At 44.4% G+C, this 14,376-nt stretch overlaps 1 protein-coding gene across 12 annotated transcripts in view; it reads left to right on the forward strand.

Moving 5' to 3' along the window:
* ANKRD44 (ankyrin repeat domain 44) overlaps positions 1-14,376 on the forward strand; it is a 312,848-nt gene that overhangs the window by 273,085 nt on the left and 25,387 nt on the right. For all 12 annotated transcript variants that reach the window (XM_082689038.1, XM_082689037.1, XM_082689042.1 and 9 more), the window contains 3 exons: positions 7,868-8,069; positions 12,139-12,226; positions 13,248-13,365. In XM_082689038.1, coding sequence (XP_082545164.1) covers positions 7,868-8,069; positions 12,139-12,226; positions 13,248-13,365 — 408 coding nt within the window. The remainder of the gene's footprint in view (positions 1-7,867; positions 8,070-12,138; positions 12,227-13,247; positions 13,366-14,376) is intronic.

Genomic DNA, 14,376 nt, shown 5'->3' on the forward strand with positions numbered 1-14,376 from the left:
GCTGCTGGCAGGCGCCTGGGAAGAACACTCAGAGAGGAGGCCCCAGCCCCCAGTCTTCCCGTGAGCAACTCACCACGACATGGTTTTCCCACCTGTCAATGTAAAGGAGTACGTTAAAGACTCCAAACCCTGTCTAATTTGTAAATTTATTTCAATTGTTTTTTGTGGTATCTTGGCCAAATACCTGAACCTTGTGTCTCAGTTTCCTCACCCATGACATGAGGAGAACCGCAGTACCTCTGTCATAGGGCCATTGTGGAGGTGACACAAGTCAATGCACGTTAGGCGGCTAGAACAGTGCCTGGCAACAGGTGCAGTCATCCTCACTAATGCCGACGTATCAATCTCGCGTTTAACACACACTGACCATGTGTGCTGAGCACTTGTTCTGGCAGCTGGAGAGGTTCCTGTAAATAACAACCAGCCTCTGTCCTTGTAGGGTTTCTAGTCTAGGAGGGAAATAGGCAAGGAGATCTGTAACATGACGGGTGGTAGGAGGTGCTGCCCGTGCTACGGACGGGACCAGTAAGACGCACTGAGATGGCAAGTGAGGCTCTACTTTGTGTAGCATAGAATCTCACATTTGAACGAGACCTTAAGAGCTACCCATGTTGATATCTGACAGAAGAGTGTTCTGGGCAGAAGTGCAGAGTCCCTGGGGTAAGGGCAGGCTCGGCATGGTCCCAGAGCAGCAGAGTGGGGCAGGGAGAGTGGTAGGAATGCAGGGTGACAAGTTGTGGAGGGGTTGGAGAGTCAGGGGAGGGCCTCCCGCTCCATTGTAAGAATTTCAACTTTTTTTTTTAAAAGATTTTATTTATTTATTTGACAGACAGAGATCACAAGTAGGCAGAGAAGCAGGCAGAGAGAGAGGAAGCAGGCTCCCCACCGAGCAGGGAGCCTGATGCGGGGCTCGATCCTAGGACCCCGAGACCGTGACCTGAGCTGAAGGCAGAGGCTGTAACCCACTGAGCCACCCAGAGGCCCCAGAATTTCAACTTTTATGTGGAGCAAATTAGAAAACCATTTGGAGGAATTTGAGGAGACAGATGATATGAGATGACTTCTGTTTGAAAGGATCACTTAAGCTTCTGTGTTGAGTTTACATCATGAGGGAACAAACACAGAAGCCGGACAACCAGGAAGTGATGTTGATGTTGATCTTGATGATGGCGATGACTTTGACCAGGCTGATAGCAGTGGGTTAATTCTAAAACTATGTTATTCTTGCCCTCTAAATGCTAAAGCCTTTTAAAAAATTATTATTTGCTTCAAGAACCCTGCAAGTATGCCTGTCACCCTCTCCAGGGGCCCTGGTGGCAATTAGCTTGACAAAAACCCAAAGCACATTATTTCTTCCATGGATGAATTCTAGGAATGAAATAGAACCAGATGCCCCCAAACCTGACCTGCCTTGAGTTACCATTTCCTGGCTGAGTGATCCAAGTCTCCAGGGTTATCAACCCAGCAAATTTCATAAACATTTCCTCCACTTGAAAAAATTAAATCAAGAAGCAAGGTTATGCACATGAAAGGATCCAGCTGTCAAGATTCCGGATGGACCCATTGTTTGGTGGACTCTGTAGAGATCCCAAATTCTTTCTCCTCATTGCCTCCGTTCCTATCTGAAAAGTTCAAAGAATTAATTGTATTTAAGACACATTTAAGTTACCTAACAATATATTTTTTTAAGAAAGATTTTTCAGGAAAGCAAAGTTAAAATATTTGATTGCTTACCTCTGTGAAGGTTTAAACTGGCTTGACTATTGAAAGCCAGACTATTCCCTGCTTTCTGAACGAACATGTTTGTTCTTTTCTATGATTACCTCCTCATTTCATTATTTCCTAAATTATTGGTGAAACTACCTTTTAATTAGCTAGTTTAGAATGGAAATAGAAAGAGAAATAGGGCAATTTTCATCATGTACTGCTGACATGAGAAAGGTCTCCTTTCCTGCCTACCTGAGCCTCCTCAAAGAGTTTAAAGCGTCACTGTATACTTTGGTGTATACTCCAAGAACCATATACCTGTCCAAAGACAGAATCATGCATTGAACCCTAACTAGCATTTCATATCGCATGGTCCTTTGTCTACAGGGTTGAGCTCTAAAGTGTGGCAGTAAGTGAAAGTTCTTGTCTAATCAAAGTTACTTTCATTATTTCCCTTAAATTGCCCTTAAAGTTGAGTGCACATAGCTTTATGTCTTCAATTCTGTGGGGTCATGCTTTTGCATGCTAAAATTCAAGCTAGACCAGGGGTGAGAAATGAAAGGAACTCTATGAGTAAACCTGGCCTTTCAGCCATTCTGTCTTTAAGAGACTTTCAAGTGCCTGATATAGAAGAAAAGAAAGGATAGAATTGTGAAGCTTTCCTAATCACCAGCAGGGTCACCCTTTTTTTTTTTTTTTTTTTTTTTAAATTAAGCCTCTAAATTTAACACAGGCTGATGGATGTATTTTTTGTGGTGAGGATTAAAGGAGAAAATGTAGGGACAAGTTTAGCACCTAACTTAAGTGCCTTGTAACATGACTGCTGTTCAGAGCAGAGCTCATTCCTTCCCAGTGCCTTCCTTCCTACGTCCATTTCTTGTTCCCCTGTGTCTTCTCTTTTTAAAATCTGAACATGTTAGCCATCATGTTTTGTAGGTACACATGCCATTTATGAGTTGCTGATTCTATTTTCCTAGGCTAAATTATACTGATGGAAATGAACATGTTGACTGTCTTGGTCACAGTAGTCACTGGCACCGAAGGAACCAGCATTTGCAGAGGACATCTAGACCCTGCTGCTCTCTCCAGGGAATTTATTTCCCTTTGGTGTGAAGTCAGAATTTCCACATTCGCTGAATCTGTTGCTGCCATGACACTTTAAAATGAGAAGCGTTTTTTGCAAAGTCAGTTTTCAAATAAGTCACAGATAAGCCCAGAGGGAAGTGAGATAGACTGATTTACACCCTGATGTAGACCCTCCTAGCACCACTGCTTTTTACCGGAGGATAGGTCCTCCAAAGTGGCTTCAGATCACCTATGGTCAGTTGATAATGGCCGAAACTGGGTGGTGGGTATGTAGAAATTCATTATATTCGCCTCTTCTCATTGTACAGGTTTGAAATTTCGTACAGTCAAGAGGTAAAGGGACATATTCCTTTTGGTCTTGTGCCCTTTCTGTAGGCGCTCATGAATAGCCCACAGTCAGGCTCTGGGGTCTGATTGGTCTGGCTTGGAACGTCAGTGCCCCCATGTAAGGCTGAGTGACCATGGAAAGTCTAGGTGATGTCTCTGCCCTTCTGTGTCCTGGTCAGTAAAGTGGGGATAACACTATTATCCAAATTATGGGTTGTTGTGGCAATTAAATGAGGTGTCTCATGTCCAGGACTGCCCGACACACAGGGAAGGCTCAGTAGATTTAGCTATTGCTGCAGATTTTAGGTCACACTGAAGGCTTATAATCTTATAGTTACGGTTTGCACAACAAGTGTAGATCAGAAAGGTGGACATAGAGGAATTTGTTTTCCTGTATCAAGGAGGGCAGTTTGTGTAGTAGAAGAACGGTAGTCTAAAAGTTATCCCCAATGTATACCTTTTTGCCTCCTACTTCTGTTCAAGTCACTTTATCTCTGTGTTAAGCCTCCTTCTAGGTGGGAGGGAGGGGGTCTAGGTTTTTGATTCAATATTTGTTGGAGACAAAGATATTTTGTTTAAAAGTCACTTAAGTGAAATCACTGGGAAAATTATAAGACATTGCCCAACAGCCTAGATTTTAGTGGTCACAGATTCTGGGTTTCAAATTTGAACGTGGTCACCTAATAGGTGATCTTGCCTAAATTAATTAACGGTGCTTGTTTTGTTTTGTTTTCATTGATAAAAAGAATGTTTGGGTAGGTAGGTAAATAGCTGCTACTTAAAAAATATATGTCTAGGTACGCCTGGGTGGCTCAGTTGGTTAAGCCACTGCCTTCGGCTCAGGTCATGATCCCAGGGTTTTGGGATCGAGTCCCGCATCGGGCTCCTTGCTCAGTGGGGAGTCTGCTTCTCTCTCTGCCTCTGCCTGCTTGTGTTCTCCCTCTCTCTTTCTATGACAAATAAATAAATAAAATCTTTAAAATATATAGATATATGTCCAAAATGTGTATCTATATTTCTACTACTAATACTAAGAAATGATAATAACGGCCATTCCATTAAGTCATTAATCACCAAATAATCAAGTGTCTGTACCCACCTGGTGCCCATGCCAGGTGTGATTAGGGGACAGCAGTGAGAAATACACATGAAGTGCCTTCAACCAGAAGTAATAAGCAAACCAACAGATGAGTAGCAGATATCAAGTGGTAATAAGTTCTATAAAGATAAAATAAAGCAGGATAAGTCGGGACGAGAGTGTCTCTTAATACGCTGAGGTGGAGGGCGGAGGGCTGTTTTTTGGCTCTGGAGAACCTCCAGAGAAGGTTCTATTTGAAGCAGAAGTACCAGGAGAGCATTTGAAGAGCTTTTCAGACAGGTAATAGAAAGTACAGATACAGGGCACCTGGCTGGCCCAGTCGGACAAGCATGAGACTCTTGATCTTGGAGTCATGAGTTAGAGCCCCACACTGGGTGCAGAACTTACTAAAAAAATAAATAAATAAATAAACTTTAAAAAAAAGGAAGGAAGGAACAAAGAAAGGAGAAATGAAGGAAAAGAAAAGAAAAGCAAAAGAAAGGAAAGAAAAAAGCTGTGGTAGCCGGGAGGAGGAAAATGCATGTATTTAACCATGGGGTAGGAGAAGGGGTTGGGGGTTGGTGTGGTTGCACAGAGTGGGTGAGGCAGCGTGCTGACGATCAGGGTTGAAGGAGGTCTAATCCTAAGAGCTCAATGGTTTTGGATTTTATTATCAAGGAGGTAAGAAGCCATTGACTAGTTTTCATCAAGGACTGATATGTCCCACTTGAGTTTTAAGAGCTCTCACCTGGAGGCTGAATGAGTAAAAGGTGGCACTGGGAGAAGATGGAAAGGAAGGCTCTCGCCATAATGCCAGCAAAAGAGGATGGCGCTATGATGAGAACTGGGTCGGTGCTGGATACATTTCAAAGAAGGAGTAGAGATGATGGCGCGTTGAGGGCTGTGTGCTACACCTGTGTGAATTAGAACAGGGATGCAGAGGTAGATGTTTTCCTGCTTGGGCCTGAGAACCTGGAGACACCTCTGTGTGCTTACTCAGCAACACACCCCTGTACAGGGCCTGGCACAGCTAGCATGGGGAGCCCAAGGCTATTTTCAACACCTCCTTGCCCTAGTGTCCCAGAGCCCTCGTATAAGGCTACGACTCTGGGCTCAAGAGGGAAGATACAGACGACTCCAGAGTTTGGGACCTGGGCAGCAACAAGCATAGCCTTGCCACTTCCTGAGTTGGAAGAGGCTGCAGATGGACCAAGTTTGAGGAAGGAAATTGAGAATTTGGTTAGGGACATGTTAAGCTTGAGAGGCATATCTTCAAGTGGAAATATCAATAGGCTGTTGAATATACAAGTCTAGAAGTAAAAGGAGATGTTACGAATGGGAAATAAATTTGAGATTCACCAGCCTGTGAGTTGTTATACATCATATTATAGGTAACATATATGTTTACTACACAATATATAATAACCGTAATCATTCACAAAAATAATGTCAAGAGAAAGTATTCAAACAATTCCTATCAGGACTCTTAAATTCTATGGATTTTTTTATATTTAGTTTTGGATATAATTGTTGTTAACATATACTTAGGGTAAAAATTCAAATGATTTTTTTAAAAAGTAAAATAAAACAAGTCCATATATTTGTGACTTTATTTTCCATTTCTAGAGGTAGCCACCATTAACAGTTTATTTTTTTATTAAATTTTTTATTAACATATAATGTATTATTAGCCCCAGGGGTACAGGTCTGTGAATCGTCAGGCTTACTCACTTCACAACACTCACCATAGCACATACCCTCCCCAATGTCCATAACCCACCTTCTTTTATATTCTGAAATTTCGTATGAATACAGAAATATACATAGATATAGATAGGTATATATCTGGGTGTATTTGCTTTTTATATAATGAGGTCATGTTATACATACTGTCTGCGACTTAGTTATTCAAAAAGGTTTTGATAGATTTTGTCAAATCACTCTCTGCAAACGTCATAGCATACACCAGCAACAGAGCATAGATTGCTTTTTTCACCATGTCTTTTTTTGGGGGGGGGGGGATTTTATTTATTTATTTGAAAGAGAGAGCACGTGAGCAGGGAGTAGGGGGTAGGTAGAAGGAACAGGGAGACCAAGGCGGCTTCATCCCAGGACCCTGGGATCATGACCTGAGCCCAAGGCAGATGCTTAACTGACTGAGCCACCCCCATGCCCCTGCTTTTTTTTTTTTTTTTTAAGATTTTATTTATTTATTTGACAGAGAGAGAGAGAGAGATCACAAGCAGGCAGAGAGAGAGAGGGAAGCAGGCTCACCGTTGAGCAGAGAGCCCGATGTGAGGCTCGATCCCAGGACGCTGAAATCATGACCTGAGCTGAAGGCAGAGACTTAACCGTCTGAGCCACCCAGGTGCCCCCAGGCCCCTGCTTTTATTTTACCATGTCTTAACTAGTACTGGATGTGACCAAACGTAATCACTGTCAGTCTGGTAGTTGAAAAATAGCACCTTAAAAAATGTACGTGTTTCCTCCATATGTTCATTGGCCTTTCCTATTTCTTATTCTGTGAGCTTTTCATGCCCTTTTGTACATTTTCCTAAGTTTTGAAATGGTTCGTAAGAGTTTTTTTGTGCATGAGAGATACTGTTCTTTTGTCTGTGCTAAGCTTCTTTTCAAACATGCTGTGCCTTGAGTCACCGCTGCAGCGGGGAAGGGAAAAGTGCAGCCAACAGAAGAGGGGCCCCTAGCTGGCGAGCACACTGGGAGCAGGTCTTCTCTGTGTCTCCTTCTTTCCCTCCTGCCCCCTCCTTAGGCCCCCCAATCCTTATCCCTCTTCTTTCTTTTATTTCCGATGTCCTTTGCCCTGTATGTGCACACACATTTTTTAACTTTACAGACTTAATGCAAATTATCTCAATCTTTCAATTTTGTGTCTTGGTAGTGGGAAGCCTCTTGACCTAACATAGCATAGGACCTCATCATAGGCCTGAACTTGCTGCTGGTACACGGGAATGTATTTCCATGATTGTGTCTGTGTTTTCACGATAATCAGTGGGAGAAGTAAAGGAGAAAGGAGGAAGCATCCACTGTGCGCAAGATATTACGGAAAACCTTATGAATTTATCTCTTTTTATCTTTCCTGGGAGGCAGCTTTTATTGCTCTCATTTTATAGATGAGAAAACAAACTCTAAGTGAAATTAAAAAACTTGCCCGGGGTCACCCTGCTTAGAAATTAAAATGTTAGACTGTAACAGATCTCTATGCTTCTGATAAATTATCAAGTCACATTGTCTTTAATGATTTTCTCCCCTCTAGGTTTAACAGAGAAGTCTCCCCCAAAATATTCTGGTTGTGTCAGTATGTTTGGGACTGAACCGATAGAAGATTATATTAATTCATTCAGCTGCTAGTCTGTGTTAGATTATTAGATGGGTAGATACAAATACAAGAATACATTTAGTACCTCTGGAACATATTATTTCACAAACAAGAAAGAACTTGCAGAAATTCACATGTAGCCTGAGGCTTATGCATTATAATTTTTCAGTCTGACGTTCCGGTTTGTCTGTTTCAGTAATTATCCCCAGCATCTTTCTGGTGTGCTCCTTGGAGCGGTCTCCAGCGGTGACCCAGGAGGCTTAGCCCCTGACGTGGGTGGTTGTGGGATTTGGGGTGAGCGAGCATTTCAGCGGTCAGTTTCTTCCTTGCAGGCCTACAACGGGCACCACCAAGCCTTGGAAGTCCTTCTGCAGTCGTTGGTGGACCTGGACATCAGGGATGAGAAAGGCCGCACCGCTCTGGACCTGGCTGCCTTTAAGGGACACACAGAGTGTGTGGAAGCACTTATCAATCAGGGCGCGTCCATCTTTGTGAAAGACAATGTAACCAAAAGAACCCCACTCCATGCCTCAGGTGGGTCCTGTCAGGAGTCCGGTTGCAAGTTGAAGGAAAAGGATGACAGCATTTCCTTACATCCCCACTTTAATGAAATTTCAGTTTTCTTTCTATATTAACTCTGCCTACACTCTTCCAGAATGCTTTTGGCCCACTTGAAGAGGATCCACTTGAAGAGGATTAGTGTTTTCCAGCCAGAGAGGCTCTAGCCTTCTTCTTTTGGAACAGTTTTAGGTTCACAGCAAAACTGAGAGGAAGGCACAGAGATGTTCTATATATTTCCTGTGTCCCTCCACCGCCCACCCACACACATGCGCGGACTTCCCCATTACCAGTAGCCCTCCCCAGAGTGTTTCATTCCTTACAATTGCTAAACCTCCAGGGACCCATCCTAATCATCTAAAGTCTTCAGTGTACCTTCGGGTTCGTTCTTGGTGCTCTCCCTTCTGTGAATTTGGACAAATGTATGATGACATAGATCCAGCATTATGGTATCATATAAAGGAAGATACTAGAAACACTGCCCTAAAAATCCTCCACACCCTATCTTGCCTTCTTAACTCAGAAGAGAGTTCAGAATTTTGACCGGTGGCTATTCCAAAACTTCCTAAACTGGAAGCAGGGTGTCATGTGATCTTCAAATGAGTTGCAAAGACTAAATCACACAGCATTTTATAGCAAAAAATCAACAATTTTTTTACAGCTATTTCATAAAATGTCATCAGACAGCAATCTAATCGGTACATCATTCTGCTAGTCTAAATGATGCCTCTTAGCTTTTGCTCTGCTGCTGATTCTTGATGCATCATGTGTAAAAATAGAGACCCTTAAAAGTATATGTATTTATCAAAAAGTAAGTAGTTTGCCTTTTCTGGGACTTTTCTCCAGTAGACATAAAATAAAATTTCGTCAAGACATTCTGGATGTTTACACAGATATAAAGGTAACGTGGGAGAATCTGTAGCTCAGCGAAGGCATGAATTCCTTTTGAGTCAGGAATTCAATGATATCAGCCTTTGATCAGGATGGTAGATCCTGTCTCACAAAGAGAAATAACTATCTTATTCAGACCATGGGATAATGGGTGGATTGGGAAACAAAGGAGCAGAGACAGTTTTTCTTGTTAATTGATTCTTGTTACTTGGAAAAAAAAGTTAGGTCTTGTGAAACTATTTCCATATATATCTTTGAATTTCCAAACCACTGAAGAAAAGCAATATAGAGATTGAAAAAACATAGTGTTGCCTACTTACCTGGAAATGATTATTCCTGGAAAAAACTTGAGCCATGAGGTCAGTAATGGTTAGTAAGGTTAAACTATAAATTCTCATTTCCCATCACACTTTGTGCTTTGGTATTCTTGATATTATTGTGAAGTATCATTGTGAAGTTTGGTGTTCAGGGCATGCTTGGTATTATTATGAAATTCAAATTTAGTTCTCCCTAAAGATTAATCGTATATTATTATGGCAAACATTCTCCTTTAGCTACAATGTACAGTATTTCCTGCCAGTTACAAAAGGCCTATTTCCATGGTGGAACATTGTCCTTGTAAACCAGGAAACAATGAAGGATGATCATTGTCGTTCATTTGCCACCGTGACACGGGTTGTGGGCCAATGGAGCCCCCTGGTGGTCAAGATGACTCACTCCTCTTGGATTTCCCTCACGACATTCATTAGAGACGCTTGGACTGTCCTTGGACTCTATTTTCCACAAAATGTCTGCTGTGCAGAAGCTTTAGCTTGCGCTTCCAGAACCTTTTCCAATTTGAGAGGCAGTCTGATTGTTTCAAATCCTGGGAGTACTGGGAGGGCCCGAAGCCGGGATGGAGAGTAGAGTTTTGGCACAGAGAGTTGCAGTGGCAGTTGTGGCCTGTGAGCAACATGAGAAAGGGCTGTCACTCACGCCAGGGAGAGACCAGGCTGGTCTGAGACAAAGCTGGAGTGTGCAGCCCAAGGAGATGCTAGCGTCTTTTTGCTAGAAGGCAACTAGGGGAAAACGTGTGTGGGAAGCGAATGAGAATTCTAGTGTTGCTACACTTTTATAGTAGAGAGGAATGAAAATTACCTGAGGGCTATGAGCTAAGTTCCAGAGCCTACTACTTCGGAACCCTACACCCTGCCCACAAAACAACAAAACAAAACAAAAACCCCCTTAGAAATGGGTTTGTTCTCCAGCATTCCTAGATGATTTTCTTCTCTTTTTCTGTGTAGCCAAAAGCCAAACGTCTTTGGAACTATTATGATTATGAGTATTTCAAGAATATCAAATTGATATGGGAAGAGAAATCCATGAAAACACACCAGACCTGCATTCTCATGGCCCCACTGCCTGTGCTGTTCAGCTCTCAGTCCTCTGCCCATCATGTTCTTTTAAGCATCCACTGAATTCTTGCATATTTTACCAGTGGCAATAGATTTAGTGTAATTTTTCAAACGGAAAAACAAAACAGTAGCAACAGCAGTGTGTTGCCTGTATCCCGGTGCACAACAGGTCCTCCTGAGACACATAACCAAACGAGCTGAGCGCCCTGGTCTCCACAGTGTGGGCATTATTCCTGCCGTACATTTGGTTGTGACGATGACTTGAACTCGTTCTAATGTGCATTGTCCCTGGAAGACATGTCGTTCAGTTACTCTCACAACCGGCGGGCAATCAAAAAAAAAAAATGTAAAACGCAGCTCTTAGAAGAACCTTCATCAGCCGAATATAGCTGCGGCTGTTCCCTTCCCTCTCCACAGCCATCGCGGGGTCAAAGCAGTGCGCTTTATGGTGTTCGCATTGTTCAGAAAGGAGAGAGGGTCACGTTGGGAATTTTAAGCATATTTGTTCGCGTCCTTCTCCCTCAGTGGAAAGCCATGTTTTCTGTAAGGCTGTGCGTTCCATTCATCAAGCTGGAGGAAATACCTTAGCCCAGCGTGTCATCATCCTGGGAGGCTCGCTCCCCTGTCCTGGAGACACCGCCATTCCCCAAAGTAGCATCTCGCCTGGTGCGCCCAGTAGTACAACCTTGTTTTTTTTTAATAAATATTTTATTTATTTATTTATTTATTTGACAGAGATCACAAGTAGGCAGAGAGGCAGGCAGAGAGAGAGGAGGAGGCAGGCTCCCCGCTGAGCAGAGAGCCTGATGTAGGGCTCGATCCCAGGACCCTGGGATCATGACCTGAGCCGAAGGCAGCGGCTTTAACCCACTGAGCCACCCAGGCGCCCCCACAACCTTGTACTTGACCCCAGCTGGTCAAGGCCAACATTAGGGCCCGCTTTCCTGCCTACGGGCAGCCCCACCTGGGTGGGAAGGGGCGAGAGAGGATGGGGCAGCGCCTGGGAAGGGGTGAGGCGGGCTCTGGAGTCACAGCTCAGCCAGGGACAGACAGAGGGGACGGGAGGTGGCAGCCATGCGAGCCCCCGGGAGGCAGCGAAACCATGGGTTGTAGTTGGCGAAGCTCGTGGCCAGAGCTGTCCGGAGCTGCGGGGGCACATCAGTGAGTCTCCTGCGAGCCGCTGGCCAGTCCAGGAGGGCCGAGCCGAGAGCTGCGTACACCGGCCCGGTGGGAAGCTTCGTGCGCGTCGCCCGTCCTCAGCCCGCACCACTGCTTCCACGTCGGCCTCCACACGTGAAGCGACTGGGAGGGAAAGACGGCGGGACCCGTCCCGCGTCTCCCTTCCTCCGCTCCTCTGCTGCCCCCTTCCCTCCTCTCCTGCGCCCCTTCTCATTCCTTCTTCTTAAAAAGGGCGGGAGGCAGGCTGGACACGGGGTTATAAGGAATTGGGTGACTCTCTTGGGGGAACACAGGGAACAGCCACCAGTCCCATACGAGCACCTAAGAGAGGACATTGGTTTTCCGGAACAAACTCTCCGAACAGGAACAGGAAGAAGCTGGGGGAGGACCGAAGTGCCTGATGGGAAGGACGGGGCGGAAGAACCGAGTGACAGACGCTGGGGCGCCACCTGCCGGCGAGCCGGGGGAGCGCTGGCAGCGGCCACTGGAACGACTAACCTGAAGTCCAGATAAACTTGGCTTTGGAGGGGTATGTGTGGTGCTGGTCTGTTAAGACGAATGTCCGCTCTTTTCTTTTTCAGTAATTAACGGTCACACACTGTGTTTGCGGCTCTTACTAGAAATTGCGGACAACCCAGAAGCCATTGACGTGAAAGACGCCAAAGGACAGTGAGTGTTCTTCATCCGGGCCTGGGGTGGCGGTTCTGTCCCAACGGGTCATGGGTCATGTTTGTTAGACAGCGAGGCGGGTGGACGCTGAGTTCTAGTCTGAGGTGCATGTTTGGGGAAATTCATAGTTGAGAGCCCTAGAACAATGAGGGGGCTTTGCGCTGGAGCGCTGGAGCGTGCAGCCAAGGAGAGTGTGGAGAGGGGTGTATCTCGATGACAAGGAGCCAACCTTTCGTGTCTGCGGCCGTGAGTCCTGGCCCTGCTTTCATTTGTTTCTTCTTTGTATCCGTTTTTACCCTCTTCTGAAGCTGCGCATTCCCATTTTTTAAACTAATGATTACAGTAGGACAGACCTCAAGAGGTTATCTCTATCATAAAAAAAAACTTCATATTTTTATCATTTCTGAGTTTGTTTTTCCAAAGTATTTTCCATCTGTTAGCCCATCCCCCCACCCAGTCTTCGGGAAATGTGGCGCCAAAAACAAAGCATGGAGTGACTCACCCCAGATGCATGAATTAGAGTCAGAGTTAAAACGAAAACCTCACCTCCCGGGTCCCGACACTGTTTTTTACCCTCTGGACTTGTCAGGCTTTTCTTCACGGCAAGGAAGCTTTGATGAACTAAAGTCTTAAAGCAGAAGTTCAAGGTAGAAGCTATGAAAGTAGAACTAAGATGATAGGAGCAAGAGAGCCTCCTGTGTAGACATGCCCCCTGCTCAGTGATTATTTGGAGAATACCACGCAGTTTTGAAAATGATGGGATCAACATGAGCAGTTTGAGAAGGAACGTTCCCCTGTTCCACCCGGACCCCAACACCATTCCAGGCGGCCTTTACAGAGCAGGGATGGGGATAGCTTTCTCCATGCAGTGTGGAGTGAACTGGGGACACTCAAAATATTAAGCAATTGTTAAGAGGAGAGAGAAAGAGAAGAGAGATGGGTCCTCCTTCTGGAAGTAAGGGATGGGTTTTTGTTTGTTCGCTTTCCCTGATCTTCCTGCCTGGTTGATTTCTCTGCCTAGAACCCCGCTGATGCTTGCGGTGGCGTACGGACACATTGATGCTGTTTCACTGTTACTTGAAAAGGAAGCCAATGTAGATGCTGTTGACCTCATGGGCTGCACAGCTTTACACAGAGGGGTACGTGCCTTTCCTCGGCTTTAGTGAAGTAATTTTGCAGTGAGACCGTTTCCTTTTTTTCCCCCATATGAAGCTTTAGTAAAAAGGCTGTTCCCTAAGATAAGTAATTAATCTCAGCCAGTTGGTAGAACATGCAACTCTTGATCTCCGGGTCGCGGGTTGAAGACCCACATTGAGTACAGAGATGACAAAGAAAGAAAGAAAAAAAGATCACAAAACCTTCTGCAAAGGTAAAATAACAGCTGCTCCTAGGTCCTGCTTTTCAGAGTTCATGTTAGATTGTGATAATGGATACACGAACACCCGCTGTTGGTGGGATTGGTTCTGGTTTGTGATTATGCACACATCCTAGAAAATTTGCAAAAAAAAAAAGGCTCAAAGAAGAAAGTCACAATCACCGGTAATCTTACCCCCTGGAGATAACTACATTTCAGTGTATGTATCACCTGTCTTTTTTGCTGGATAGGGTTTGTTTTGAATTTAAAAAGAGAGAATACTGAAGATGCTATTTGGAACCTGGTTTTTTTTTCAAAGTAAATCAGGGACCTTTTTCCATGTCACTAAATGTTTTTCTGCCCCATTATTCTAATCTCCCATTGTGTGCAGGAGGTGTAATTTATTCTGATGATTACCTAGTTTTCAGTGGCCATGCTATTTCTAATTGTTGCAAATGTTGGCCCATTCGCCACCGGAATTATGTATACTGTGGATGATTCTCCATACATATCTGCTGAAATCTTTCTAAAACATGCCAAACTAAATGAAACAAAAACAGAAATCATAAAGTTGCTGCTTGGGAATGGTGCCGAACACTGTGATGAATGAAAAGACAAACACTAAGTGGTCAATGTCATAATCACGGTTGACGACTTCCTGTGGGCGGAGCACAGGCTGAGAGACTTTACTGTCTCGTTACAACCTGCGAGTCATTGTTGCTGTTCCCGCTTACAGGTAGAGGAAGTGAGGCACAGACAGGCAGATCGACGTGCCCAGGGTTCACAAGCAGGAAGC

Source organism: Mustela nivalis (genome assembly GCF_964662115.1).
Source record: "Mustela nivalis genome assembly, chromosome: 11".
Taxonomy (NCBI): domain Eukaryota; kingdom Metazoa; phylum Chordata; class Mammalia; order Carnivora; family Mustelidae; genus Mustela; species Mustela nivalis.